The sequence below is a fragment of the Brugia malayi genome (assembly GCF_000002995.4).
Source record: "Brugia malayi strain FR3 genome assembly, contig: Bm_v4_Chr2_contig_001, whole genome shotgun sequence".
Taxonomy (NCBI): Eukaryota; Metazoa; Nematoda; class Chromadorea; order Rhabditida; family Onchocercidae; genus Brugia; species Brugia malayi.
In genome coordinates, this window is record NW_025062476.1 from 8659460 (window position 1) to 8686047 (window position 26588).

At 32.6% G+C, this 26588-nt stretch overlaps 1 protein-coding gene across 2 annotated transcripts in view; it reads left to right on the forward strand.

The window, feature by feature from the left end:
- Bm7425 (Uncharacterized protein) overlaps positions 1-26588 on the forward strand; it is a gene marked incomplete at both ends in the record, with an annotated part of 31394 nt that overhangs the window by 1986 nt on the left and 2820 nt on the right. For both annotated transcript variants that reach the window (XM_043078946.1, XM_043078947.1), the window contains 51 exons: positions 3-240; positions 558-724; positions 796-1075; positions 1168-1357; positions 1658-1890; positions 2043-2249; positions 2475-2717; positions 2823-3008; positions 3310-3795; positions 4226-4519; positions 4773-4961; positions 5160-5438; positions 5674-6171; positions 6311-6771; positions 6847-7180; positions 11150-11356; positions 11464-11754; positions 11956-12151; positions 12291-12452; positions 12775-13013; positions 13259-13468; positions 13786-13961; positions 14367-14547; positions 14750-15054; positions 15538-15791; positions 16140-16381; positions 16660-16832; positions 17074-17215; positions 17375-17650; positions 18015-18113; positions 18186-18314; positions 18530-18673; positions 18845-19063; positions 19123-19248; positions 19379-19578; positions 19852-20003; positions 20205-20380; positions 20535-20913; positions 21078-21291; positions 21409-21589; positions 21789-22097; positions 22488-22796; positions 22907-23155; positions 23381-23691; positions 23972-24161; positions 24382-24509; positions 24755-24929; positions 25049-25323; positions 25589-25670; positions 25935-26163; positions 26233-26416. In XM_043078946.1, coding sequence (XP_042934880.1) covers positions 3-240; positions 558-724; positions 796-1075; positions 1168-1357; positions 1658-1890; positions 2043-2249; positions 2475-2717; positions 2823-3008; positions 3310-3795; positions 4226-4519; positions 4773-4961; positions 5160-5438; positions 5674-6171; positions 6311-6771; positions 6847-7180; positions 11150-11356; positions 11464-11754; positions 11956-12151; positions 12291-12452; positions 12775-13013; positions 13259-13468; positions 13786-13961; positions 14367-14547; positions 14750-15054; positions 15538-15791; positions 16140-16381; positions 16660-16832; positions 17074-17215; positions 17375-17650; positions 18015-18113; positions 18186-18314; positions 18530-18673; positions 18845-19063; positions 19123-19248; positions 19379-19578; positions 19852-20003; positions 20205-20380; positions 20535-20913; positions 21078-21291; positions 21409-21589; positions 21789-22097; positions 22488-22796; positions 22907-23155; positions 23381-23691; positions 23972-24161; positions 24382-24509; positions 24755-24929; positions 25049-25323; positions 25589-25670; positions 25935-26163; positions 26233-26416 — 11799 coding nt within the window. The remainder of the gene's footprint in view (positions 1-2; positions 241-557; positions 725-795; positions 1076-1167; positions 1358-1657; positions 1891-2042; positions 2250-2474; positions 2718-2822; positions 3009-3309; positions 3796-4225; positions 4520-4772; positions 4962-5159; positions 5439-5673; positions 6172-6310; positions 6772-6846; positions 7181-11149; positions 11357-11463; positions 11755-11955; positions 12152-12290; positions 12453-12774; positions 13014-13258; positions 13469-13785; positions 13962-14366; positions 14548-14749; positions 15055-15537; positions 15792-16139; positions 16382-16659; positions 16833-17073; positions 17216-17374; positions 17651-18014; positions 18114-18185; positions 18315-18529; positions 18674-18844; positions 19064-19122; positions 19249-19378; positions 19579-19851; positions 20004-20204; positions 20381-20534; positions 20914-21077; positions 21292-21408; positions 21590-21788; positions 22098-22487; positions 22797-22906; positions 23156-23380; positions 23692-23971; positions 24162-24381; positions 24510-24754; positions 24930-25048; positions 25324-25588; positions 25671-25934; positions 26164-26232; positions 26417-26588) is intronic.

The following is a 26588-nucleotide window of genomic DNA, read 5'->3' on the forward strand; positions in this document are numbered from 1 at the left end:
AGCTCAGGCTATTGCATAGTTTACGTAAACGTATTAGATGTGAATGACAACCCACCAATATTTCGTCAATCACGTTACGATGTCCAATTGAATGGATCGGTATTATCTAATGCAACACTATTGTGGGTTGAAGCTACTGATGTAGATGTCGGTGATAATGGTCTTATTAGCTATCATCTTACAACAAACCCTTCCGAATATTTCCAGATTGATCGCAGTACGGGTGCAATAACTATTCAGGTAAAGAAAATTAAAGAAAGTAGTTAAATCCTATTTCACAGTGAGTGTCTCAATCTGTGAAAAAAATCTAATATTTGCGAAATCAATAAATAGACTATTTAGTATAGTATATAAGAAATTAAAACTTTCCCAATCTTTTCTATAGTGTAAAGACCCTGAACGTTCTCAGTCTTCGCAATATCACTTCACTCGATTTACTTGAAGTATTCAATGTTCTATCAATTTTATTTGCTGCATTTAATTTTAGACACTTTTTTTTTTTTTTCGGATTCCCAAAATGGAATTAAGCCAAAACTATGGAATAAAGTTATTTGTAGCACACTGCGCTGAACTGCTTAGAAGATGGTTGTTTGCAAGATTGCTCGGGAATATGTGTTTTAACAGTGGAAGCACAAGACCAAGGTGAACCAAAATTGATTGGCCATACTTTGGTTTATATACACCTCACAAATACCAATTTGCATGATCCCGAAATCAATTTCAGGTAATTAATTTGAAATTCTAATTGCCGTCATAAGGCTGTTTAAATTCTACCAAGTTTCAATAACTTTACAGGACCTATCCAACTGGTTCAGAGGTTGCATACATTAGTTCAGAAACAGCTGTAGGCTCAACAATTGCTGTGATAACAGCAAATGATCGCGATGACGGGCAAAATGTTCGAATATCTATAATTAATGGTAACAATGAGAATTATTTTCGATTAGAAAGTGGAAAAAATTACGGTATTTTACGACAAAACCGATTAATGGATAAGCCGATCAAGCAGTTTCTATTGAAATTTTGTGCAACAGATGATGGTGTGCCACCACGTTCTTTGGAGCGTGATCTGAAGGTCAGTATTCTGAGATTACGTAAACCAAAAAAAGAGCTTTTAGCGACTAAGACACGCAAACCAGAAAATTGATGAAATTCAGTCATTTTTAGGTTTTTGTTACAAAATTAAATGACACGGCTCCAGTACTTGAAGAGAAATTTATGAAAGTTGATATTTTTGAAACTTCACCGCTGGGGTCATTTGTTGCTGCGGTTCGAACCTCTGCTGAGGAAGATTTACACTTTTCGATTATTGAAAACAGCGGAAATGACGGACTATTTTTGGTTGGTGAAAATACAGGTAAAATCAGAACTTGAACTCTTTTGTTTACTTGAAATGATTAATCAACACAATAAATTTTAATAATTAAATGAATCCAGTTTGTCCTGTCTGTCCAATACTGGAATATAAAATCTGTTATAATTGAGCATTAGCCAAATACTGAAATCGAGTACCGAATTTTCTAGTGATAAGAATATTGGTTTTCTGCATTCCTCATTAAATTATCAACATAGTAAAAGAATAAACAATAAGAAGGATATCCTAAATTTAGTCTGAATCACTTAATTATATGAGGAAATTAATCGAAATGGTTGATAGGTATTGTGACACTTTCCAAAGTATGGCCAAATCATACCAAATGGAATTACGAACTTGAAATATCAGTACGAAAAACAACGCCCAGTAATAAATTTTCGATCTGCACAATTCAAATAACGATTATCGATGTAAATGATCACGAACCGCAATTTTCTGCTCCTTTTTATGAAGTTGAAGTGTTGGAAGACACTCCACCACTTACTGTCATCTTTAAAGTTTGTGCAACTGACGAGGTGCGCTTTTTCCTGCTAAACTAAATTCATCAACTGGGATCTTCAAGAGATGGTATTAGAAGTATTACTTAGTTGAATGGTGAAGATTTTAAAGAGCTGTTAATAAGTAATATGCAGAAATTTTTGTTTTTCTAAAATGAACTCATATTCAGGACCATGAAAATAACAGTGCTATTTCGTACAACATAGAAGACCCTCATAAGAAACAAATATTTATGGTCAAGGAATCTTCTGGTGAAATATTGCTGCGTACAAAGCTTGACCGAGAAACTAAAAAACAGCATAAAATTATTGTTACCGCTACCGATCACGGCAAACCATCACGAAGTTCCTCAGTTCTCCTTATCATCAACGTCTTAGTTCGCTTTTTTTTTTTTTTTTTTTCATATATTTTAATACTAGTATTAATATGATATTAAATTACATTATTATTATGTTTCCTAATGATAAATCTATCCTCGGGAAAATGATGAGTACCAAATGAAAATTACTCTTTTTTAAAAATAATTCAGCTGTGGTAGTTGAAAAAAGATTATTCATGCTTTAATACGAAGCTTTAATAAGGTATTTTCTCATGTTTTGAGGATGTAAACGACAATGATCCATATTTTGCTCAAGTTGAGTACCATGGTTACATTGTACGAGGCAATCCATCAGGTACTTATCTCGTACAGCTAGAGGCATTTGATAACGACAGTCCAAAATTTGCGCAAATATCATATTTGTTTTATTATTCTGTTCCGAGTTCCTTGGAATTGGACCATAGAACTGGAAGAGTGTATCTAGCTACGCATGCGGATTTACTTAACTTTGGACCGAAAATAGAAGTAAGTGCTTTTAACCACTTTTCCTGAAGTCTTTTAGGTTTGACTTACCACTTCAGTCAGTTCAATCAAGGAATATGTAATTGTATTGAATTAATGTGTCCTCAGATCATTGTGGGTGCAAAAGATAACGGCGGTCGTCTGTCACGTAACAATGCTACTATAAATATATGGCTACTAGACAGTATGTTTCAAGTGCCAAAATTCAGCACATCGAACAACTGGTCCATTGAAGTCATTGAGAATTCGTCACCGGAAAAAATCTTGGCCTCATTTTCTGTGCATTCGCCACTCGTGAGTTATTATAACAGCAGATTACAACTTAAAAAAAATCGAGCTGTGACGATTAAAAGAAGACTTCAAACTTTTCACCCCCTGTCATCATACTGGAGCACAGTGTAGTATTCATAGTTCAGTGAATTGCACTTCTGTGCTAATTTAAATTGTATTATATGTTAATTGTAAAGAAAATGGCTAAATTAATGATTAAATTAATGCAATAATTTGTGTTTGATGCATCTGAATTTTAGCTTATTCGAAGGTTGCAAAATCTGTGTCTTTTAAAGCTGCGAAAAATCCACTTAAAAAATTGTAGAGTGGTATTCGCTATCGTATCAACACTACTGATTTGTTGATCAATGAATTTACGGGTGAAATACGAGCTCGTCGTTCATTTGATCGCGAAGTGGAACCTAGAATTGGTTTCACGATTTATGCGGATGGTGAATGGTCAACTGCAATGCACCAAGGAACGCTGAATATCCTTGACCAGAATGATAACTCTCCGATCTTTGAACTTGATGGAACAGCTCATTTTGTTATTGATTCTCAGCGGATAGGGATTGGTGCAGAATTGTTTCGATTACGATGTCACGATCCAGATGAAGGTCGCAATGGTCACATCACATTTAGTATCAATAGTAGTTTTTTCAGCATTGACTCAGAAACGGGAATTGTGCAATTGGTGAAATTTCCTAATAGTTTCAATCAGTTGCAATTCCATGTGACGGCAACTGATGGCGGTGAACAATCACGACACAGTACTATTAGAGTTGTGGTAGAAATCAAGGAAGATGAAAAAGTGAGCTTCTTTCAAAAATTCACTAGTACCTTTTCAATTAAACCTTTTCAGGTTTAATTCTCTTGTTCTTAAAGCAACTATAATTTCACTATATCCTCCGATGACAAATCATTACGCCATTTTTTATCGAAATTACAGTAGTACAGTTTATCAAGCAGGCAGAAATTCGTTTTAATTTACTAGAAGTGAACGTACAGTTCAACTGGTCATGAGTTAATTTAACTTGAAATCATCCATCTCCTAGCTTCAATTTCTCATTGAGTATTATGCATTAATTAATGATGGGCAAATACTAAAGTTCAGTTAAGGTTAATAGTGAAGATATTTTCCATTTCTTCCGTCAATGACATAAACCCTTCATTTTATTTATCTTTTTCACTTCTAATTGACCAAATCAATTTAAGCTAGTGATGGCCAATTTATCTTTCAGCCCTATTCATTTCCGCCAGTAATCGCATTATCGATACCAGAAAATATACTTTTGGGAACAATTATAACCACTTTAGCACCCAAAAATATAACCCAACGTTTTGAATTCCAAACATATGGAGTTACGGAAAACCATCCAGTTCAAATTCTTCCATCTGGTGAAGTTTTCGTTGCATCTAAGATTGACCATGAAATTATGAATTACCTATCAATTTCTGTTGCTGCTTTCAATTCATACAAAAATTCAAATTCAGTTCCAAACAAGCACGAATTCCTACTTCAGCTCTATATAGAGGTAAAATTTAGCTGTCCCGCATTCTTTGGATAAAAGTTCTCTTTTCGAATAGCTATTTTGTACTTAACTTGATTAAAAGTAAACAAAAGACCTGTTTTAAATGACAAACCATTTCAGTAAAATTAACGACATTTTGAAACTTGCTATTAGTCAGGCATAAATTAAAATCTTCAAGCAGATTGTATTTTAGAAAGAAATTTCCATAAGTAGTTTTCAAATGTTAGTTTAGTTATCCTAAAACCCATGGTTTTAGGATATTAATGATAACGCACCTCAATGCCCCAACAAAAATAAATTCATCATTTTCGAAAATAACATCCCTGGTGCAATTGTGGGACTTTTTAATGGTATTGACGATGACAGTGATCCAAATGCGACGTTGTTGTACGAAATGATATATGATACGAAGAGAATGTTCAGCATTGATCCTCATACTGGAATTGTATGTTCAATTTACTGTGATTAACTTTCCGTTTTCATGCTAATCATTTTTTAAAAGTTTTTTTTTTTTTTTTGCTTCCTATAATAATTTGCAAAACTGTAATAATGACTTTATGTTAAAATTTCAACATTTTTTAAAGAACTGTTTCATGCGTTTCTTACTGTTAGACATCACCAGAGGTTCATTATAAAACGTTAGATCCGAACATTATTGGTGTTGGATTTCGAACTGGCTCAATTCCACAATTTAACCGTCATTATTACGGATGGAGGCTTGTTAAAAGCAAACTGTACGGTAGTGGTTGAAGTGAAAGATTCAAACGACAACGTACCGTACTGGGAGAAGGAATTTTATCATTTCTATATTTCACCAAATGCAGGAGATAATTTCGTCGGTAGGGTAATGGCGCAAGATCTGGACTCTGCTCTAAATGGTGAAGTTAGATATAGACTGCAGCAGAAATGGATGCCGTTTAAGGTTATTGGTTGAAAATTTTCAGGATTTTTTGGGCTCTCTTTTCATTAATTACATTATTATATATTATTATTAGTCGATTTTTTTTCTATATATTCCTATATATTAGTCGATTTTTGTTCATTTAGATTTATATTTAACTTTACTAATTTGCAAGCTTATTTGTTGTTCGAATCTAAATTTAGTCGTGGGCTTTTGATTTCAACCTTTCCATAATCTAAAAGCTTATTAGTTCTAGATCAATGAAAGTACAGGTGATATCACACGGGATGGTTCTGTGGTACCAGGTCATGTTTACAACATCACCGTGATTGCAACAGATAGAGGCATTCCTACACTCTCTAATGCAACTTTTGTTTTCATTCACAGTGATGCAGAAAAAGATTGTACACCTAATTTTACAAGTTATCCAAACAATGATATTAAAATTGACAACAGTTTAGTTGGACAAATGATTACTCGAATACATGCAGTTGCATGCGATCAAGAAGTACTGTATTCGTTAAGTTATGGTCATGCAAGTAGTATTCAAAGCAATCTCGGATTGTTTTGGATTGATTCTACTGACGGGAGCATATTTTTAATGAAAAACTTAGATGAATATATTGGAGAGCGAATTGAATTGATAATTAAAGCTGAAACGATATCGGTTTTTAATAGTGTAACTTTTGGAGTTATGATAGTGGACAAAAGGAATAGAAACTCTGATATGGATACGATTACAATTCATATTCAGGTGGATTTGACTCTTTCTTTCATTTTTATTTCCGTTATTACAAAATCGACTCGCCTTTTCACTCATTTAATCTTGTATATGATAAATTTTTATATTACTTGAAATCTATCTTGGAGCTTACCAAATATCACATTTTTAGGAAAACAATAGTGTTGGTGAAATATGTGGCAAAATAGAAACATTGGGGAGAGATTTAAAGTTGTTACGCCAAATACCAGCTGGGAAAGCATTTCTCTTCCAACAACAGAATTTGATTTGTATTGATGTGTTGGATCGTGAACAAGTGGACTTTTATCGTCTGGTTGTTGCTGAAAGTGATGGTTTGAAGTCAATGGTCATTACAGTTCAAGTAGATGATGAAAATGATAATTCTCCAGAATGCTTTGGAACCAAAGCAGTTCTAGTTGGTTCTGAGTCATCGTTCGTCCCATGGAATTGTTTAGACAGGGATGCTGGTTTGAACGGAACAATTGGTTATAAAGTTATGGAGAGTTCAGAAATAGTTTCTGAAATAAACGACAGTGGTTTCATAGTCAGTTCTTTCTCAGGCGATCCGAAGTATTTTTCTGTATTGGTTTACGATCGAAACACTAACAGTAGGTAAGTTTACATTCAGAAAAGCAAGAGATGTAGAATTCTCTTTTTCGAATTTCCCTTCAGTAAAAAATGGTTTAGATTTGAAGACGATAAATTACGAAGGACCACTGAGCTTCACTATATTTTGATCTCGATTAATCCAAGGCTGGAAGCACCAGTTGAATTCAAGAAGCGGTATCAGCTTGACCGAGACATCCAACTTGGCACGGTATTTGGTACCGTAATAGCGAAAACTGGCGCTAAAGTTGAATATTTTACTACCTCATTTAAAAATGAGAAACATGTGAATAGCGTGCAGTGGGCTGATATTGATCGTCAAACTGGACAGTTGCAAATTAACCAGAAACCGGATGATCATCTGGTGAGCATGGAAATCACGCTACTGTCAGAAGGATTCACCAAGACAATTGCAGTAGGTTTACTTTTGTTAAATAAACCTTCCATGAATATTTGTAACTGTAGTAAAATAAATTCAAATTAACTGATAAAATGGATAATTGCACCATCTATTCGACAAATTACATTATCATTACATTAGTGTCTCGAAATTCTTTTTTTTTTTGAAAGAAATTTATTAGAGTATTAACAAGTACTCGTGAAAATGATTTGGTGAGATAAAAAACATCTTTTCTCTCTTTTTCTTTATCTTTCTTGATTCTATATTTGAACACATTAAAATTAAGACCGCATGACTGATTTAACATATTCTACTTGTATATTTGGTCAATATTTGCTTCCCCATTCTATCTTGCCTTTCGCTGTTTACCTTAGTTTGTTGAGATTGATATGTGTGGTAATGCGCATCTAGAACTTCAAAGTACAGACGCGATGTCATTTATATGCAAATATAAATTTGTTGCTGTCTCGACACTATTGTTCGTCCTATTGATGTCCCTGTATGCACTGTTCGATCATGCGTGTTTGTAATGTGCAGTTTGTTGATTTTGTCATTTGTTGTGTTGTCGTCCAATTGTATATGAGGACATCTGGTGATGACTGAAATGCTGAGGGTTGATATGCATCATTTATTCCTCAATAGCCTATACAACTACCTTTATGTGAAACATTGAATATTGAAAAATCAGTGGCTATAAACCTTTTATGGACATTGACATACTTCACAGATTTTCTCTGTTATAGGGATCATTTAATTTGGCTCGGACAGAGAATAAATTTATGAAAATTTTGCATGTTGAGGTCTTCAAATTAATTTATTCAGCTAACTTTTTAATAACTCCTGAGAAGGAGAGTTTTTGATTCAGAAGTCAGTTTCATCAACTAGAAATGAAAAATGCGAATTTCGAAATGTTAATTTAAAAATGATTGAACATTTCTGTTATTCTATTTTCTCCTTCTTTAGTTCCATGATTTTTCATAATTACTTTCGTTTTCGTAAATTCGATAATATTTCAACATTAAGGTGAGAATTTTCACACTGGGTTCAATATTCCACAAATGCTGACTAAAGAATACCCTGTCAAGTTGTACTTTATTCAATGAGTCATTTATATTAGAGTGATCAAATGGACCTCATGTTCATATTGTTTCCTGTCCACTTATTGATCAAACTATTTGTTTGTCAACATTTATAGTAATGGAAGTGGACACAGAAGTTGAGTAAACAATCTGAATGAAGTAAGAAAGAAATTCTATTCGATTCATACCAACTTAAAATTATAAAGAAGTGTAACGAAAAGTCCAGACCTTGCAAAAACTAATAATATTAGTTATAAATATAAAAGATAATTACAGTAACTAATTTTGGTATCGTCAAATCTTTTTGAACATCCAACGGAGATTTAATGTTAAAGCAAACTAGAACTGTATGCTTTTTATGGAAGAAATAGTGATACGATAGGTTTAATTGTAGATCTTACTTCCGTCAGTTATCTTCTTGGTGCTTTCATGTGAATCATCCATTCGCGAAATCTGAAGCATCTGGTAGAATAGAAGTGGCTTATTAATTAATTTTTATTTTATTTCCCGTAATTCTACAAAATCTGATTATCTCAACACAAGCAAAATTCCTCTTCTAAGTGATCAGTCTTACTTAATGTTTATTAATTATGTCGCAGGGCATTCATTTTCTATAGTGTTTACTCAAGCGTGAATATGTTAGTTGTAAGGATTAATACATTTGGAGCTTAGAAGCGTTTGATTCAAAACAGATTAGCCTTAAGGCACTCCTATTAAACTTACACTACACTTTAACACCAGAATGAGATAAGATTATAAAGGGAAATAAGGCATAAATTGCAGAATCTTTCAGTCTTGCAAAAAACTTATTATCAGCAGTTTAACTTATTTTGTCATTAAAATTTAATCTTCAAAAATTTTATGAACAGTAATAGTAACTAAGAAAAAGAAATTAATTATTGCGATTTAAAAGAGCTTGCAAAGCGATAGATTAAAGTTGGGTATGTTTTCTTTACTTTATCAATTTTTATTTGTCTTAGATTTCACTTGAAATTTTTTTGTAATCAAAAACGATCACACTAATTGTAGACTGATCCTTTTTCTGGTATACTGCATCACTAATTCTAATGAATTTTCATTTGCTTTTCACTTACTTCGTCTCTACTATCTACTGATCGATCACTGAGAATCAAAGCTCGATCGAGATTATGAAGTCGAGCTTGATAAGTATTTTAATGAAAATCAAAGTGTTTTTTTTCCTCACTTATCATTTTGTTTTTACTTAAAAACGAAATCAATACCTATTATCTCTAATCACCCTTACGAATAATTTGAAATAAAACGAACGGGAATGCGTTAGGTCGGAAGGTATGTATTTCCTCCTAACCTCACTTTACCATATTCTCTGATTGCATATTTTTCTGTTTTCTATAATTACATCATCGTTCAGGAAAATCAGGCAACAGTCAAATTAATAGTTGCTGAGATTTTAGTCAGAAAGCCAATTATATTGCTAAGAATAAGAATGAGAGATCAGTGTGAGAAATTTATGTGTTGTTTATTCAAAAGTAAAATTGAATTCTTATAATCAATCGACAGGAAATATAATCAATCATATATTAAAGCAATTCATTTGCTCTATTTGATGAGCTCGTTGAATCGAAGAAATCAGTATGTCCTAAATTTTTAAATGAAATGCTGAGAAATCGATGCCCAACAAGGAATAGTAATAGTTTTTATTTATTTATTTAATACAGATTGTCTCCTTTAAGTATTAGATAAATCTAAATCAAATCTATCTAACAGGAAATGATGATATTGTGATTAAAATTTAGTGTAGATTATCCGAAATCAACAAATTTAATTGTTGAAGTAATCACTTTTAGTCTCTATAATAAAGCTGCAAAAAATTCAAATTAATGTCTAAAACACATTAAGCAGCCTTCAATTACCATCATTGGCACAGCAAGGTGCAATTATAGAAGAGAAAATGATTTAAAAAGAAATCAAGCATTCGATTAATGGGCCGTAAGTGAACAACAAGTTTTCATCACACAAACAATTGATGAAATTTATTGTTGTTTTCAGTCTGATGAAATTGCATTTAACGAGTGTTCCAATTAAATTAGTTTAATAGCCGAATTATACAGATTTTGAGGACAATCAATCAAATATGTATATGAAAAGTTGGCGTTGTTTATGCTCCCTTTTCACTCATTAAAAATAATTAAAATAAGGTTGTGGTATCTCTCTCCATATTAAATAACCTGCCTACAACATACGTTCAAATTGAGAAATGATTTGCTTGATAAAGTTGTAAGATATTATATCACTTTTTGTGCTATATGAACGCATTTCTTTTATTATAGGAAGAAATCAACCTTAGGTTGTCCGTTTCGTCCATTTTATGCATAGAATTCAATTTAAAGATGCAGAAACAATCCTGATTTCAAGCATAATTGTCCGTTTCGTCCATTTTATGCATAGAATTCAATTTAAAGATGCAGAAACAATCCTGATTTCAAGCATAATTTCATTCAAAAAAGTAATTTAAAACATCTTATTCGGAGCACTCATAATTTTGTTGTCATGGAAATGTCAATCAGCACATGTGTATGATAGGGGAAGGTTTGATGAAATGGTAAACGAACGCAAATTATTCCCTCGATAATGATGAATTTTTTATTCGAATTTTGAAATTAAATCAAGGTCGATAGGGCACATTTTCTCTAAATGAAATGAAAGCTCAGAAGGACATAGTTTAAAAGAACATGTTTCCCTTCAACTTTTAAAAAATCGAAATATTCAGAATGCCAATTGTGAACATCAAAATATTTGATGTCTAAATCCAATCAAGTTTTTTTTTTAACTATACAGCAATAAACTAGAAGATCTCAATAATTTTTGCAACAACCATTCGTAATTAGTAGAAATTCCTCAAAGGTTATATCAAATGAAATTTCAGATAGAATTACTAGTAACAGGTGAAGAAAGCAGTATTGATAATCTTCATTCGTATTATGAATTCACGATTAAAGAAGGAGTGCCAGTGGGATCTACTGTAGGGAAAATTGGCAGTGGAAAAGCAATCAAATTTGAGATGCTCAGCGAGAGTGATAATTTTGAAATTGACAAAGAAATTGGAGTGATTCGGACAAGAAATGAAATGAGGGTATGTAAGTTAACTAACTTGCTGAAAAGTCAAATAGTAAAGATCTATTAAATGAAGTAAAAATTTGAACTCTCACAAGAATTACAACTATTGTATATTTCTTATAGATATCGGAGACTTATCTTGATATCAGGGTCACAAATAAAGTCAACGAGGTATCCAAACTAGTCACTGTACTCATTATCGTCGCTCAAGTAGACAATAATGCATTGTTCTGTTTGCAAAATCGTATTGATTTGATGGTACCTGAAAATTCGCCTTCGGGGACATTTGTTGATATTCTGATGTCAGATGACAATAATCTTACTCGCTATACGCTTCAAGGAAATCCGGCTGCTATATCGATAGACAGTAATACTGGAATCATAAGTACCACTGCCCCGTTTGATTTTGAAAAAGTATATCATTTGCACTTGATTTTATGCTTAGATGTAAAAAAGTGAGATAATCTCTAAATTAAAAATAAGTTGATTTCCAATTTTAGAATAATTGTTTGAAGTAGAAAGTCCAATTTTTTTTAATTGTTTAAAGTATTTGAAGTTCACATACAGTATTCTTTTGATTCTTTCTATCTCTCTCATCAAATCTTCAATTTCCAGGAAAGTCTTTATCAGTTCGAGGCAATCGCCCATAGAATAGGGGGTGCATCAGTGGGATGTCAAATTTTTCTGTATATTATTGATAAGAATGACAATGCACCGAAATTTAAATCTAATAATTATGAAGTCAAAGTTTATGAAGATGCTCCAGTCGGTGAAGTGATCACTCAACTTGAAGTTATTGATTTGGACACTGGTTTGTTTTTCAAAGCATCACCAAGAAAATCACCATTATTGTGGTTGCAGTCAAAAACTACCTTTTAATTTGTTTTTTTAATATTGCTGCAATTGCAGCCATAATTTCACGTTTTGTTTAATTTCCTGAAATTCTTCAGTAAATGAATTCGTTTTCGAAATTTCTATAATTGGTAATGAGCGGAGTTGGTTCGGAATTAAACCTGATGGGAGAATTTTTCTCAGAACACCTCTTGATCGGGAGTACATGGCTGTTCATCACTTACACATTGTTATTTATGATCAGAGACCTCCAGAAAAAAGTGGGTAATTTTGCGTTGATTTAATCTCAATCTAGTTGAAAATACGACATAGTAAAAAAACTTTAATTATGATGACGAACTAAAACGATAGTAACATGAAGAAACACTCAAGATCAGTAATTGACTAGATAGCTAATGTTTTCGATGAATTATAATTTTGATTTTAAATCTTCTAATTACGTATGTTGAGTCATGCATTATATATAGGAAAAGAAGTAAATAATATGTTTATTGGTGAGATCATTGTGTAAAATAGAATTCAGACAGTCAAATTTAAATTGATCATTCCAAAGCACTTAGTGAATACAACTTTATGTTTTAGCTTTCAAAGCAACAACTACAGTAAAAATAATAGTTCTGGACGTAAATGACAATGCGCCACAGTTTGTTTCACCGTCTGCCTTTTTTATTTCCGAAAGAGCGACGTCTGGTACCATAGTAGGCCTAGTTCATGCTGTGGATCCTGATATGGGTCATAATGGACAATTGCAATATCGCATTTTACCATGGTCAAATTCAGAAGGCTTATTTATGATAAATCCAGTTCTCGGATATCTGCTGGTACCTCTTTTGATGCAAAGTTTTGTTCTCTATATCATTTCGATGTGTTTCGTTAAAACTACCACTAATCACGATGAATTCAATTAATAATTAAAATGCTGAAGAAATGTTAAACTAGCCAAAAATTAGAAAAAATAAGCGGCAATGTAAAGTAGTACTAATTATCACCTCAATGATGACAATTAAAGACGAGTAATCCTCAAAAGTTTTAAATTTCAACTAAACCAACATTTAGTTTTCCTCAGGTGCACTACCCGATTGATGCAGAAGAGCAAAAAAATTACCATTTGCTAATCGAAGCAAAGGATTATGGTGTTCCAAGGAGGTTGTCAACAGTTGTTTCAGTAACTGTGACAGTACTAGCTAGTAACAAGGAATCACCGAGACTGAGAAACTTTTACCATATAAAGATTCCAGAAAATGTTCCAGTTGGCCATATTGTGTCTCAAATTACTGTATGTCGCATTCAATTCAATTATTTTTAGAACATATCTTATGCAAAAGTTTTTCTCGATCAATCTCATCCCTTGCGTGAATCTCATAAGTCTCTCATCCCAATCATATAATTGCAGTGAAATGGTTTATCTAGAATCAATCAGTGGATTTCCAATTAGTAACTTCTGTATTAGATGAAATTTCAAGGAAACTCGAGAATAAACTCATCTGTTTTCATTAGAAAAACTTCAAATAGACTCCTAATTCATTTTCCATCATTCACAAATAATTTTTTGCTTTTTCCACTAATGTTCGAGGCAAACATCCTTTGTTTAAGGACACTGTGACAAATGTTCTGTTTGAAATTAAATCTGGAAATGAAGACGACTATTTTCGAATATCTCCCACAAACGGGATAATCATGACAAACAAACGCTTAAATGCTGCCAAAAATTCGAGTTATAACTTAACGGTTTCGATACTATCAAACAATAATACTAGAAAGCAGAGCAGGTGCAATTTTTTATAAAAAGAAGCATTTAGTTTTTAATAGCGAGAGTATTAGCCAAATTATTATAATAGAAATCTAATTAAAGTTTGATCATATAAATTATTCATTATTCACTACTAGGACAATCCAAATATTTGTCGAAGGACTTTGTAAATATTACTGGGAATTATTGCTTTTTTACTGAAATTGATGATGTTTTGTTACATGCAAGAGGAAAACTAAAAGCTGAATCGATTGAAAGTCATTGTCTGTAGGTAATGAAAGTAATAATTTTTGCAGTTCCTTTGTGTTTTATAAAAGGATGCGTTTCTAAAAAGTTATACTAAAAAGATTAGCAAATAACTGATGTTATAAATGCTGCTGTTATGAAATGCTTTTAAAATGAGGCAGTATTAAATTAATTTCAGCATCGTTTTAATTGAAGTTTTAAATATTGGTGTTAAAACTGCTCAATTTCCTGGCCGTGTTGACATAATATTATATGTTGGTGAAAATATGCAAGGGACATACCCAATTACTATAGGAACACTGAGAGCTATTACTGCAGATCGAGGACTGAACGGAACGTTATCTTATTCACTCATTCAGGTATCTTCTTCTCATACTCCATGGTATAATTGTCGAAATGAGACAACTATGGATTGTGGGTTACGTTGATAAAAACTAATGACATTAGTTCTGTCACTATAAATCAGAAAAGGATAGTGTAAAGGGAGGTGTGAAAGATTTTTGAAGTTCTCGAATATTTTTTATCCTCCGTAGGTTGATAAAAGGTCATCAGTTTTTTAAGGGTAATAGCACACTGTTTCGGGTGATACCACAAACAGGCAAACTACAAATCACAGGACCACTGAATTACGAAATGCAGAACCGATATGAATTGGTTGTGCAAGCAAATGACCTAACTGTTCCGAGAAGCTTCAACACAATAAGTACGGTTACTGTATTAGTCATGGATGTAAACGACAATGTACCAATCTTCGAGTATCCTCAATACTACGTTGAAGTGATGGAAAATGAGCCTGTTGAAGAGAATTTAACGCTATTGTGTTTGAAGGCAACAGATAAAGATGACCGAGAATTCTCAATGATAAGGTGAAGATTTTTTAGAGATTTTTAAATCATGTGGAATAAACTGCCTTAAAAATCATATGATACTCATATCTTCTTGCATTACTTTTATTCATAATTTCAAAATTAAATTTCCTCTTCATTACTATCGTATTAGCCATAGCCACATCGCTTGTCATTTATTGTACAATGATTTGTCTATAAAATGCATAATCAAATTTATTCTTCTATCATTCAATCCTTCTTAATTTTAGTTTTCAACTCTTTTTTATAAAAAAGATTTTAATTCTTTTTTTTTTTTTTTTTTTTGTGCAGAATCGTTATATAGAATTGTTATGAACTGGTAGTATAAGTAAAACAACTCCTAGATGCTTCAGCACAACGAATTCGGTGCTGCACTACACCTTACTGAAATTTCATATTTTCCTTAAACTTTAAGGTAACTCAAAGCAACTAAAAATTAGTACAAATTTGATTTAGATTTAAGTGCAAAATTTCTCAATGCAGGTACAGCCTTGATGACGAAGAACTGTTACCATTCTTCATCAACTCAACAACAGGATGTATAGGAAGACTAGAAGTACTGGATCGTGAATCTCAGTCGCATTGGATCTTGAAAGTGATAGCTCACGATAATGGGAAATTTGTGGAACATTCGAGTGCTGCAGTAGTACGAATTGAAGTGCTGGATCAGAATGATAATATTCCTATAATTCTTAATGAACAACTTGATGTATTCATCTCAAACAGTGTTGAAAAAAGTATATTGAAGTGGTTTTTACTAAATTATACTTTCGACAGTCACGACAAGAAATATTACTATGACTGTGAATTTAGCAGAGAAATGAGGAATTAATGTAACAGTTCTACTAGAGCACTATTGTTTTGTACTAATCAGCAACTACATTTAGCCAATTATCTGAGTTCCAACATAGGGCAATGAATTTTCGAGAAATTACATTAAAGCAAAAGCAGTATTCGAATAAGTGCAAGAAAAAAAGAAATTAAAAAATTCTTACTCAATTCACAAGTACTTCAGGTTGAGATTTATTAGAACCTGAGACTTATAAAATAATGTCGTTATTTGACAAATTATTACATCATTCCAGATGATGTAATATATGTAATATCGGCACTTGATCTGGATGAAAATGATACTTTGTACTATAGCCTTAGTGGTCCGGATGTATCATATTTCCAAATCAGTCAGAGTGGTATCATCACTGCTACACGACAACTCCTCAAGCAAGATTATTCAATCACTGCAGTAGTTTCTGATCATGGAAACTTAACCTCATCTGTTGGATTAGCCTTTTACGTGTCCGAAACTATGAGATTCCCCGTTTTCGAAGTAATCTGTCATGTTTTCAAAACATTCACAAAAATTTTTATTCAGTTCTAAGATATGAATCTTCTCTGTGTTTTTATTTTTTACTTTTTGATCTGCTTTCGTTGCTTGGGTGCTAGTTCTTAGAACGAATTTTGTATAATCCATTTGATCAACAAGATTCACTCACTTTGATTTTAATAGTTAAGTTGTGAAATTCTAAAAGTCCCTTTCAGAAGACCCTCATTTTCCAAAAGTGTTTCATTGTGTATATTTTAAACACGAGTTCTACAAATTTCCAGAAACGTTCACAGCAAGAACTGATGGCTACTGAGCATAATCCGGACATGTTGGTAACAAAATTTATGGCTCAGTCGGTTAATGTATCCAGTCGAGGGATATTATTTACGATTTTCAGTGGTGACCCGCACCATCATTTTTATCTAAATCCTAATTCGGGAGAATTGTATGCTACGTATGTTTCTTAAGTTTATGGATTGTTTCTGGAATCAACTTTTTGCTGCTTCAGAAATAAGTTTTAATTCTTAGAGGATGATTTACATTTCATTTGTTTACTTAATTATTGACAAATACTTTTAACATAGCTAAGAATTTGCGATCAGAACTAGACTACTTTTTATTGACTTTATTTATAAATATTTTTATATTTTATTTTATTTTTTATTTATTAAACATACTTTTAACTGGAATTTAAGGAATCGAATAGATTATGAATATCGAAAACAGTACGAACTGTGGATTGCTGCTATCGATCAACATATTCAACCAATGATTTCATACACAAATTGTGTCGTAAATGTTGTAGACATCAATGATAATAGGCCTTTCTTTGAGAAGGTTTCACTTATTTCATTTTTAACAAAAGTCTAAGGTATAAATACAAATACGTTGGAAGCGCGACAAAATTGCATTTTCTTTGGAACGATTATAATTTGTAATGGCATTTATTTTCGAATTTAAAAAGATGAAGATAAATTTCGTTTTTTTTTTTTTCAGGCTTTCTATTCTGCTTCAGTAGCAGAGAACGGTGACAGCGATGAACTGATAATAAAAGTTACTGCCAGAGATTCGGATTCTGGAATGAATGGGAAAATTTCATACAGTTTGATGACAGGTGATTCGGTTGCACAGAAATATTTCAAAATCGATGAAGTATCGGGAGAAATTTTTACTACTTCCAGTTTGGATGCCGAAGAGTTAAATGAGTATCATTTGCACGTTATTGCAAAAGATCATGGTAATCCACAATTGTCGGAGATGGTGGTTGTAAAGGTTTTGCTTATTTCTATGATTTATGAATTACATTTTATAATGATTTTACGAATGAGTAAGTGGTCAAATCGACTGACCATCCAATTGACTATTTCCAATTATGTTTTTTTAACCACTTTAATCCGATTTTGTTGGCATTTTGTAAAAGCTGTTTTACTCTATGTTAAGTTGATCAAGTTTCCCAAATATTTTTTTCAAAACTGAGTCAGATTCAATCGATTAAATTATGATTCGTCTCTTTGTATAGATTGTTATTTGAAATTACTAGTTGATTTTTTATGTTGTCATGTTGATAACGGTAATTAAATGAATGAAATACAAAAAAATGCTGTTGATATTAATCACCCTTAATTTCTATCATTAGATTGAAGTACTGGATAGAAACGATAATGCGCCGCGTTTTTCAAATTTATTTCATGGTGCAGTTGCGGAAAATAGCCGTTTGGGGACACTAATACTTCAGGTAAGGGTTTTAGTCACAATGTGATTCTTTATGTTTGGTATTTCAGATTATTACCGAAAATTTGTTATCCAGGTAATATGTTATGATGCTGATGTAAACAGTACTCTTATCTATGGTCTGGAAGGTAACTGTGCTGATAACTTTTCAATTGATCAACAAACGGGTTGGATTAGTCTGGCAAAACAAGTTGATCGAGAAAAGGTACGAAATGGAACATTTCTCATTTGTTCAGTTAAAATTAAAATAGTTTGTGGAGAAAGTCTTGAAGTATAGAAAATATCAACATGGATAGGATCATCTGCTGAGAAAAAACATCGCTTGAAGAAACAGGGAAAAGGTGCTTACTACTGTAATTAAGACATTGGTTGAAAATTTTCTTCTGTTTTGATGTGAACATTGAAATTTTCATTTTAAAGAAAAGTGAATATTCAATAAAAGTGAAAGCATGGGATGGCCTGTGGGAAGTGCGAACACCGTTAACTATTACCATAGAGGACGTTAATGATAATGCTCCCACGTTCAACGATTCATTTTATACATTTTCGATTGCAGCTGATTCAGTAAGTCTGCAAGACTTAGAACCTTCTTTATATCAATTACTTATTTAAGATATAATAGGACTTGCAAAAGACATAAAGCTGGAAGTAAAGTTGGTGGCTGATTTAAAAGATTTTATGTTGTTAAGGGTTCCTAGTAATTTTTAAAAAATGTTTTCATTCCAAAGTTTACAGGGAATCTTTACTGAAATTGGACAAATTTTGGCATTTGATATGGATGAAGGATTAAATGGGCAAATTCGCTACGCTTTGCGATGCGGCAATGATTTGTTTATGGTTGAACCGTCTAGTGGACTCATTTTTTCAACAACCGCCTTAGGGCAGTATGTGAATAATACTGTGGAATGTAAGGGCGTTGCCAGTGATCAAGGATTTCCATCAATGAAGAATGATGTGAGTGATTTTTACTATTTGAAATGGTCAAATTATTAGTTAAAACTGGACTATTCCAGGTCACAATCTATATTCACATCACTGATTCTGCTAAGAGCAATGAAACAGAACAACCTTACTACCAGTTTGCGCTTCTTCTTAATGCTGACCCTTATACAGCAATTGGTCATTTACCATTATATAATGTTGGTTGATTCTCCAAATTTTCTATATCTAAGAGAAATTTTGGTATCTAATTTTCTACTGGAGGTGGCTTTGCCTCAAAACTTTTCTAATAATTTATTCATTCCTCAATTTCACTTCTGTAAATTTAAGACAATGGCCATAGTGAATGATAGCCGTTTTATGGTGGATCAGAATGGGTATTTGTTCACAAACGCTACGTTTCCGGAAGCTGTATTAGGATATAAAATTATATTCTCTATTGCAACAAATAATAAGAAACTTATGAAAGCTATAATTTCCGTTGAATTTACTGAACCAAACATTAACCACCCGCAGTTTTCATTTAAAAGGTAATTATGAGAAAAACTAAAGGTTATCCTCCTTTCAAATTTTGAAAGACATACAATTTCTAGCAATAATGACTACTAAGACGTTGTACGCTGGTGAAGTTATATAAATCATTTTCAAATAATTATATGTCAACAGAACCATTTCCTTGTGAAATGCATGTCGGCCGCAGAATTAATACGATCAGGTATGCAGCAATGGATCTGAGTTTTGTTTTGCTCATAAACATTGCAATTATAGCTGAAAGAACAGAACTACTGATCAAGCTATTTCAGATATAAATTTTCGGTTCAGGAAAACTGCGATTTGCACTCACCAATTGGTATGGTTATAGCAAAAGATCCTGATATAGGTCTTAATGGTTACATAACTTATTATATTGTTTATGACACTGACCGCTTACCATTTGCAATTGATGCAACAACAGGTTTCAATTCCAACTTCTTTGCTTATGTTTTTCAATTGATGTAACAGTTTAATCTAGTTTATATCGAGTTGATAGTGATACAAGGTAGTGAGAAAAATACATTCTTGACATATACTACTTGTGCAGCGTTAAATTTATTTACTTATTATTTGGAGAGTATGTTAGAATTATTATAAATTTTTATGATCATTAGGAGTTTAGGAACCATATTAACAACGGAATACGTAGACTTCGAGGAAAGCAGTAACTACCAATTTTTAATAACAGCAAAAGATTCCGGTTTCCCTGCACTCAGCGCTACCGCAGAAGTTACTGTTGAAGTGCTCGATGAAAACGATAATGCGCCCGAGTTTGAAAATCGTTATGTGCAGTATACGGTATATTCTATATCTGACATTTCTGCTTTCTCTATCCGTGCAATAATCAGTCAACAGCGCATTCTTCAACATTGTATTTCTTTAAAAGATTGTGATTCATCGCTTCATAGTGTTATCATGGTTCACGGTGCATTCTGCTCAGCGATCGTTTCAGATATCAGCATATTCACCAGTGGGCACCACAATTGCACATTTTTCTGCTGTTGACGTGGATTCAGAGTCAAACGCTGTTGTCGTCTACCATCTGCTTTCGGATTCTGAATTACCTTTTACTATAAATGCTACATCTGGCACATTATACGTGTCCTCTCAATTTCATTACGGAACAGCTAGTGAATATTTATTTGGCGTACTGGCCAGTAATCCCAGAACCACAAGTTCGGATTATCCAGGATTAGTTCCAGAAGGTTCCCGAAACGGAACATATTATAACGTTTTACAAGTTGAAATTTTCGTGAAGCAAGATGGCGAATCTGAGCTATATTTTGCAGAAACGGAACGAAACTTCGAGATTAGTGCTTTTGCTTTGAAAGGTACCTGGAATTAAGAATGCAAGCAACTCGTTTTTCGTTTAAACCAAAATTATGATTGATCGATAAGATCTAATTTCATCATGGTGAAATGTGACCCGAGATTTAAATTTATTTTGCATCATAAAATCATTAAATTATTGTTTGGGTTAACAAATTCTATTTAGGCACCATAATTGGTAGAGTGGAAGCGATTTATCAGAATGGAAATTATTACCAAAAAATTCTATATCGTATGACTTCAAGTAATCTAGTTGATATAAATGGTCGTACAGGGGAAATATATGTGAAAGAAAATTGGAATGGGACTACTGGAACTATAATGGTTCAGATAGTTGCAACTGGCCAATTTTTGCAAAAAACAAATTTTGAAGCAAATGTGTTAGTTGCCGAAAATTTCCTGGAAGAATACTTATTTGAATCCTACTAATGACTTGTCAGAGTTTACTTCAGTTCTTGGATGTCTCATTTTGATTTTTTTGAAGTGGTTCATTATAGTTGTAAGGTATTCATCGAACGGAAGGATACAGAAGCACCGCCAATATTGCAGCCTCACTACAAGTTTTTATTATCCGAAAATGCTGATAGTTCAAGGAGTTTCGTTATTTTTGAAAATCTTCCTGAGGAATATTACCTTGATATTGTTGAAGAAGGAAGAATTGGATATGCTACTGAGCAGGTAACAATTTTTGAACTAAGTAGATAACAGTTTTATTATTTTATCTATGCAAGATCCACAATTTGAGGTCTTGTTTAAAAAGGTATGAATTGTTGGTTGAGTTTTTTAAAAATTGGTTGCTGGAGAAAATTGATAGTATGCATTGCTTTTTATTGTGATCTATTTAAAAATAGCAAGAGGAAAATAAAATTTTTTGCAGCCCTTCTGTGTTGGTGACCCCGGCAAACTTTATTTATGCGGCACGATGAATTATGAGCAAAAAGTTGATTACCGCTTACAAATTGCTCTTATCGAGAATGATGTCATACGTTCTCGAGCCTTAGTCACGATAACAGTGAATAATGTAAATGATAATAGACCTTCACTGGATCCTTCCTCTTCTGTTGGTTATGTCTTAGAGAATTCACCAATACACACAGCAGTAATGAAGCTACACATGATGGATAGTGATATTTTACGAAAACAGTCGTCATTCAAGTACCGAATTGCTGACAAAGACCTGTCTCAGGTTGTTAATTCTTTATTATTATTTTGGACCAGGATGACTGTTTGGGTTAGGTTGCCGGTCCAAATAGGCTTCTCAAAATGTCGTCGTTTACGGTCTGAAAAATAGGTGAGAACAATAATATAGAAAAATATCCATCATCAAGAAATAAGTAAGTTCATTAAAACTGGCGAGAGGATGCTCTCAACTTGAAGCTTTTCTCTATTCAAATAGACTGAAGATAACTTCCATTTTTGTCACAATTGGTGATGGTATAGAATCTCAATGAAAAAAATTGCGATTAGAGATGTTCTCGCATTAAAAATGATGATTTTATCTCATTCACAGGATTCTTCTTAATTTACAATTGAAGATTTCTTTACAGTCTCAATTTAATCTCAGATTTCTTTAAAGATATTTGTTATCAATGATACCACTGGAATAGTATTCACTTCTGAGGTTCTGGATCGTGAAAAACGTTCGCTATATATTGTGCCAATAACGGTCAACGATTTGGATGTCTCCAGTGTTCACTCTATGATTCACTTACGGATCTACGTTGATGATCAGGATGATAATGAACCAGAACTAGTACCACGAACAATAAATTTAGGATATTTGTGCGAAATTCCTGACATGATAATCCTGCATGCATTTCCAGTTGACGCTGACCAAGTTGGCGTATACAGTTGTCGATTACTAAATGTTTCGCAAACTTATAATGTATGTTGTAAAAATATATCCAGTAAACAAAATTCCATAAAAGTACATTAAACTGAAAAAAAAAAAACTTTAAAAAATTGTCTGGTAACATCTAATCAGAATATTTGCAGATATCAGGCAGTTGTGTGTTAAAGCTATCATCAAGTTTATTACAAGAAGAATATCTTCTGAACACTCCATTATTGGTGGAAGCTTCCAATCCTCGTACAAATATAACATTTCCAATAAATTTACGAATGCGACGAGAAACCGCTCTAAGATCGTTACTTAGTGATTTCAGTGTAATCGTGGAATTATGGGCTGTTGAAGGGAGTATAGCTGATAGTATTTCTACATTTGAAGAGATGTTTCCAAATATGGTAAGATATATTAGAAAAAAGCTGTTATGTGGTGCGACATTTGCATGTTTCAATATTTTTAGTTAGAAGATGTAAATAGTTAAGTTTCTTTACGTCAGCCATGGTTAGAATTAGTACAATAATTAACTATAAACCGTCGAAGCGTTTTATTTTTTGAAGTTGGCTTTGTGATCTGATACATAGTAGATTGAAACATAAGAAAAACATTTATCTCACTTTTTGTAGATGCTTCAACTTCTTGGCCTTCAGCAATTAGAAGTTGACTTTTTCCGTGTTTTTGTTGCAATTCTGGATCAGGATTTAGTTCCAAAAGACAAAGAAAATGCATTGAAACTATTGAAGCAATTTTTCACTGAAAAACTGATTTCTAAAAATGTACATCTCGTACGAATCGCATTAGATATGTGTACACTCACTTTTGAACAATGTATCTACGGCACAAGATGTTCTCAAAATATCACAAAGAATGGAGAATTACTCGAACTGATTGGCTACAAAACAAGTTTTATTGTTCCTGTTGTTATTAGCCATGTAAAGTAAGTTTCTCCTTCGATGATTATAAATAGAATTGTAACTGCATCTTTAGAGAGTTAGGAAAGAAATTTTTTTGGCTACTATTTCAAGATATGGATAAAACCATACTGAAAGGTTTAGGAAGTCCTTAAAGTTCGTTAGATAGTTAATTTTCAAAAGTAAATATTTGACACCAGCATTTCTGATATTTGTTCCTATTCTCACCAATTAGATTTTTAGCATATATTATACATTATTTCCTTGTTCATCAGTGTACCATCCTAATTTTATATTGTATTATAGCTGTATATGCGAGAATGATATCCTATGTAATGGTGGTGACAATCAAGTTTGTGACGAAAATGAAAAGTGCAGAAATGGCGGTACTTGTATTGACAAGTACCGCCATTTCACACATACGGGAACATGTCTGTGTACCAAAGGTTATACAGGAAAATTCTGTCAGAATGATATCGATGAATGTGAGGATAAGGTCATCCTTGTTTACCCGTCTCATAACTAACCATTTGCTGTTTTATTTGTTTAAAAAGTAAATGAAACTGTAAAATTTCAACAACGTTTGATCTTGGTATTTTATTATAATTGTATTTGTTTCAAAACCATTTTTAAAAATGAATCAAAGTAGAGTAAAATAAATTATGATTGGAAAACTTGGACATTGTTGAAAGACAGCTGATGAGATTTTATTACAGAATATTTGTGGGAATGGGAAGTGCCTAAATATATTTGGTTCATTTGTTTGTACGTGTAGTGATAATAGCACAGCAAGTGAAATACACTGCGATCATTCAAATATTAACATTTGTGATCGTTGTCACAGGTTTGTCATGTTATCGTTGATTTAATGCAGTATATAGCGATTTATAATAATGTTTCAAATAAGATATTTAACAGATACTTCGCAATAAAAACTAACTGTCAATTAATTCAAATAAATATCCTTTCTTAAATTACGATATTTAAAGGCTGTATTGGAAAGTTATAGCCATTTTTGTTTTGACCACCTCGTTTGTTCTCAATCAGTTTTAATTCCGACATTTTACCTTTAACCATGATCTTTTGTAGAGGAACATGCGTTAAGCAGAATAATGGGCTACGTTTATGTGAATGTGATAATGGTTATAGTGGGCGCTACTGTCAGCTAAAAACTCTTTGTTTCGATGGTTTATCATCATTATTACAGTTTCCATTTTCTCAACAAATTTTCATATTGACACAAGGATTCAGGACTCTAAATCCGGTGAAATTTCTTTTCAGTTTTTTTTTTTCTCTGCAATGAAAGCTTATTGTTCAAACTATCTTCATAGAAAATGGAAACGTCACAGGTACCGCCTCTCTTATGTTTTAGTTACATTGCAGTCAAGCTTGTTGTTGACATCGTTAACAATTTCCGGGGTCAGTGAACCTCATTTCACACTGAAACTACAAAATGGTCAAGTACACCTAAGTGGAAATTCAAGCAAAAAGATGAATGAATTATTGGTGGAAGAGAAAGTAAATGACGGAAAATGGAAAATGATTCGTTTCCAATACAAACATAGAAGAGTGAAGTTGACAGTTGAGCACTGCGACGACGATGGTTTCTGTGAGCCATGCAAAAGCACTCGCTGTATTGCTATTGCAAATAATTTTGAGTCTGTCTTCCTTGCTTAATTTATATCAAATTTCGTTTTTAATGAAAAAATAAACCTTTTTTAAATAAAATTTTTTCTTTAATAAACTTAAATGGTTGAAATTTTTTAAAACAATTCTAATACAGATAACTTTTTCTAAACTCTTCAAGACTTGGTAAATTTTTTCAGCACATTCTAAACATTTAGAAAGGTTAAAGTTGGAGAAATAAAGAAATAATCATTAATTAAATTTTTTTTCCAGTCATATATTATGAGTAAGTTTTAGCATTTCGACATCCAGTGGAGAGCAAATTGTATATATTGGTGGAGTGAAAGATTCCGTCAATTCGGCTATCATTACTAAACAGGTTCTTCTGTTCGTGCAACTAAAATTCTTTATCGTTAATTGGAGCAGCTAGAAATCTCAGAAGAGTTATTGTTATTAGGATTTTTATTGTTTAATGGAAGGAAATTCAATCAAAATAAATATTATGGTTGGCTTTGAATTTTCTGGAATGGTCTCTTATCTTTTCTTATGTGAAGAATCATAGGTTAGTTCTAAAAAATCTCTGAACCGGTGAATGAGGTACATCAAATTTGCGCTTAAATCCTATAGGATATGTGTTTTCCAGGACGGTACTGCCAATTTTGAGGGTTGCATGCGTCAAATTACAATTAATGAACATGAAATTGATAGAGTTCCCGGCTTGTTAGAGGAAAATGTAATTGACAAAGATAAACGGAAAACATGCGCAGATGATGGTGATATCGATGTATGTTCTGGTGGCGTTTGCGTCATCGACGAAAATGATAGAAAATGTATTTGTAGAGATGGTTTCGATGCGTTGAATTGCCATAAAGGTTAATAATTACACAGTAATACCATACACGGCCAGAAGCGCTCCTTTCAAAATGTCGCAAAGTTTTTAGCAATGGAACCATGGCATGTTAAAAGCGGTGGAATTATTTTTCAATTATCCATGTACATGATGCAGAAAATTGAGCTCGCAAAACGCAACACTGCTATACAAATACAGTCTGAGAAACATGGACGTAGTGCCATCCATGATGAGAAGGAGCTACTGCGAGAAATTCCGTGTGAGGAATCAGAAATGTTAGCCTCTACACATTATTTTTTTTAAAATACTGAATTATAAATAGTAGGATCTTTTGCTGAATTTGCAAGACAAAAACTTGAGAATATTAAAGCTTAAAAAAATAAGCTGATTGAAAAAGGATGCCATGATTTTTAATACTGATGTTTAACATGAATACATGCAATAAAC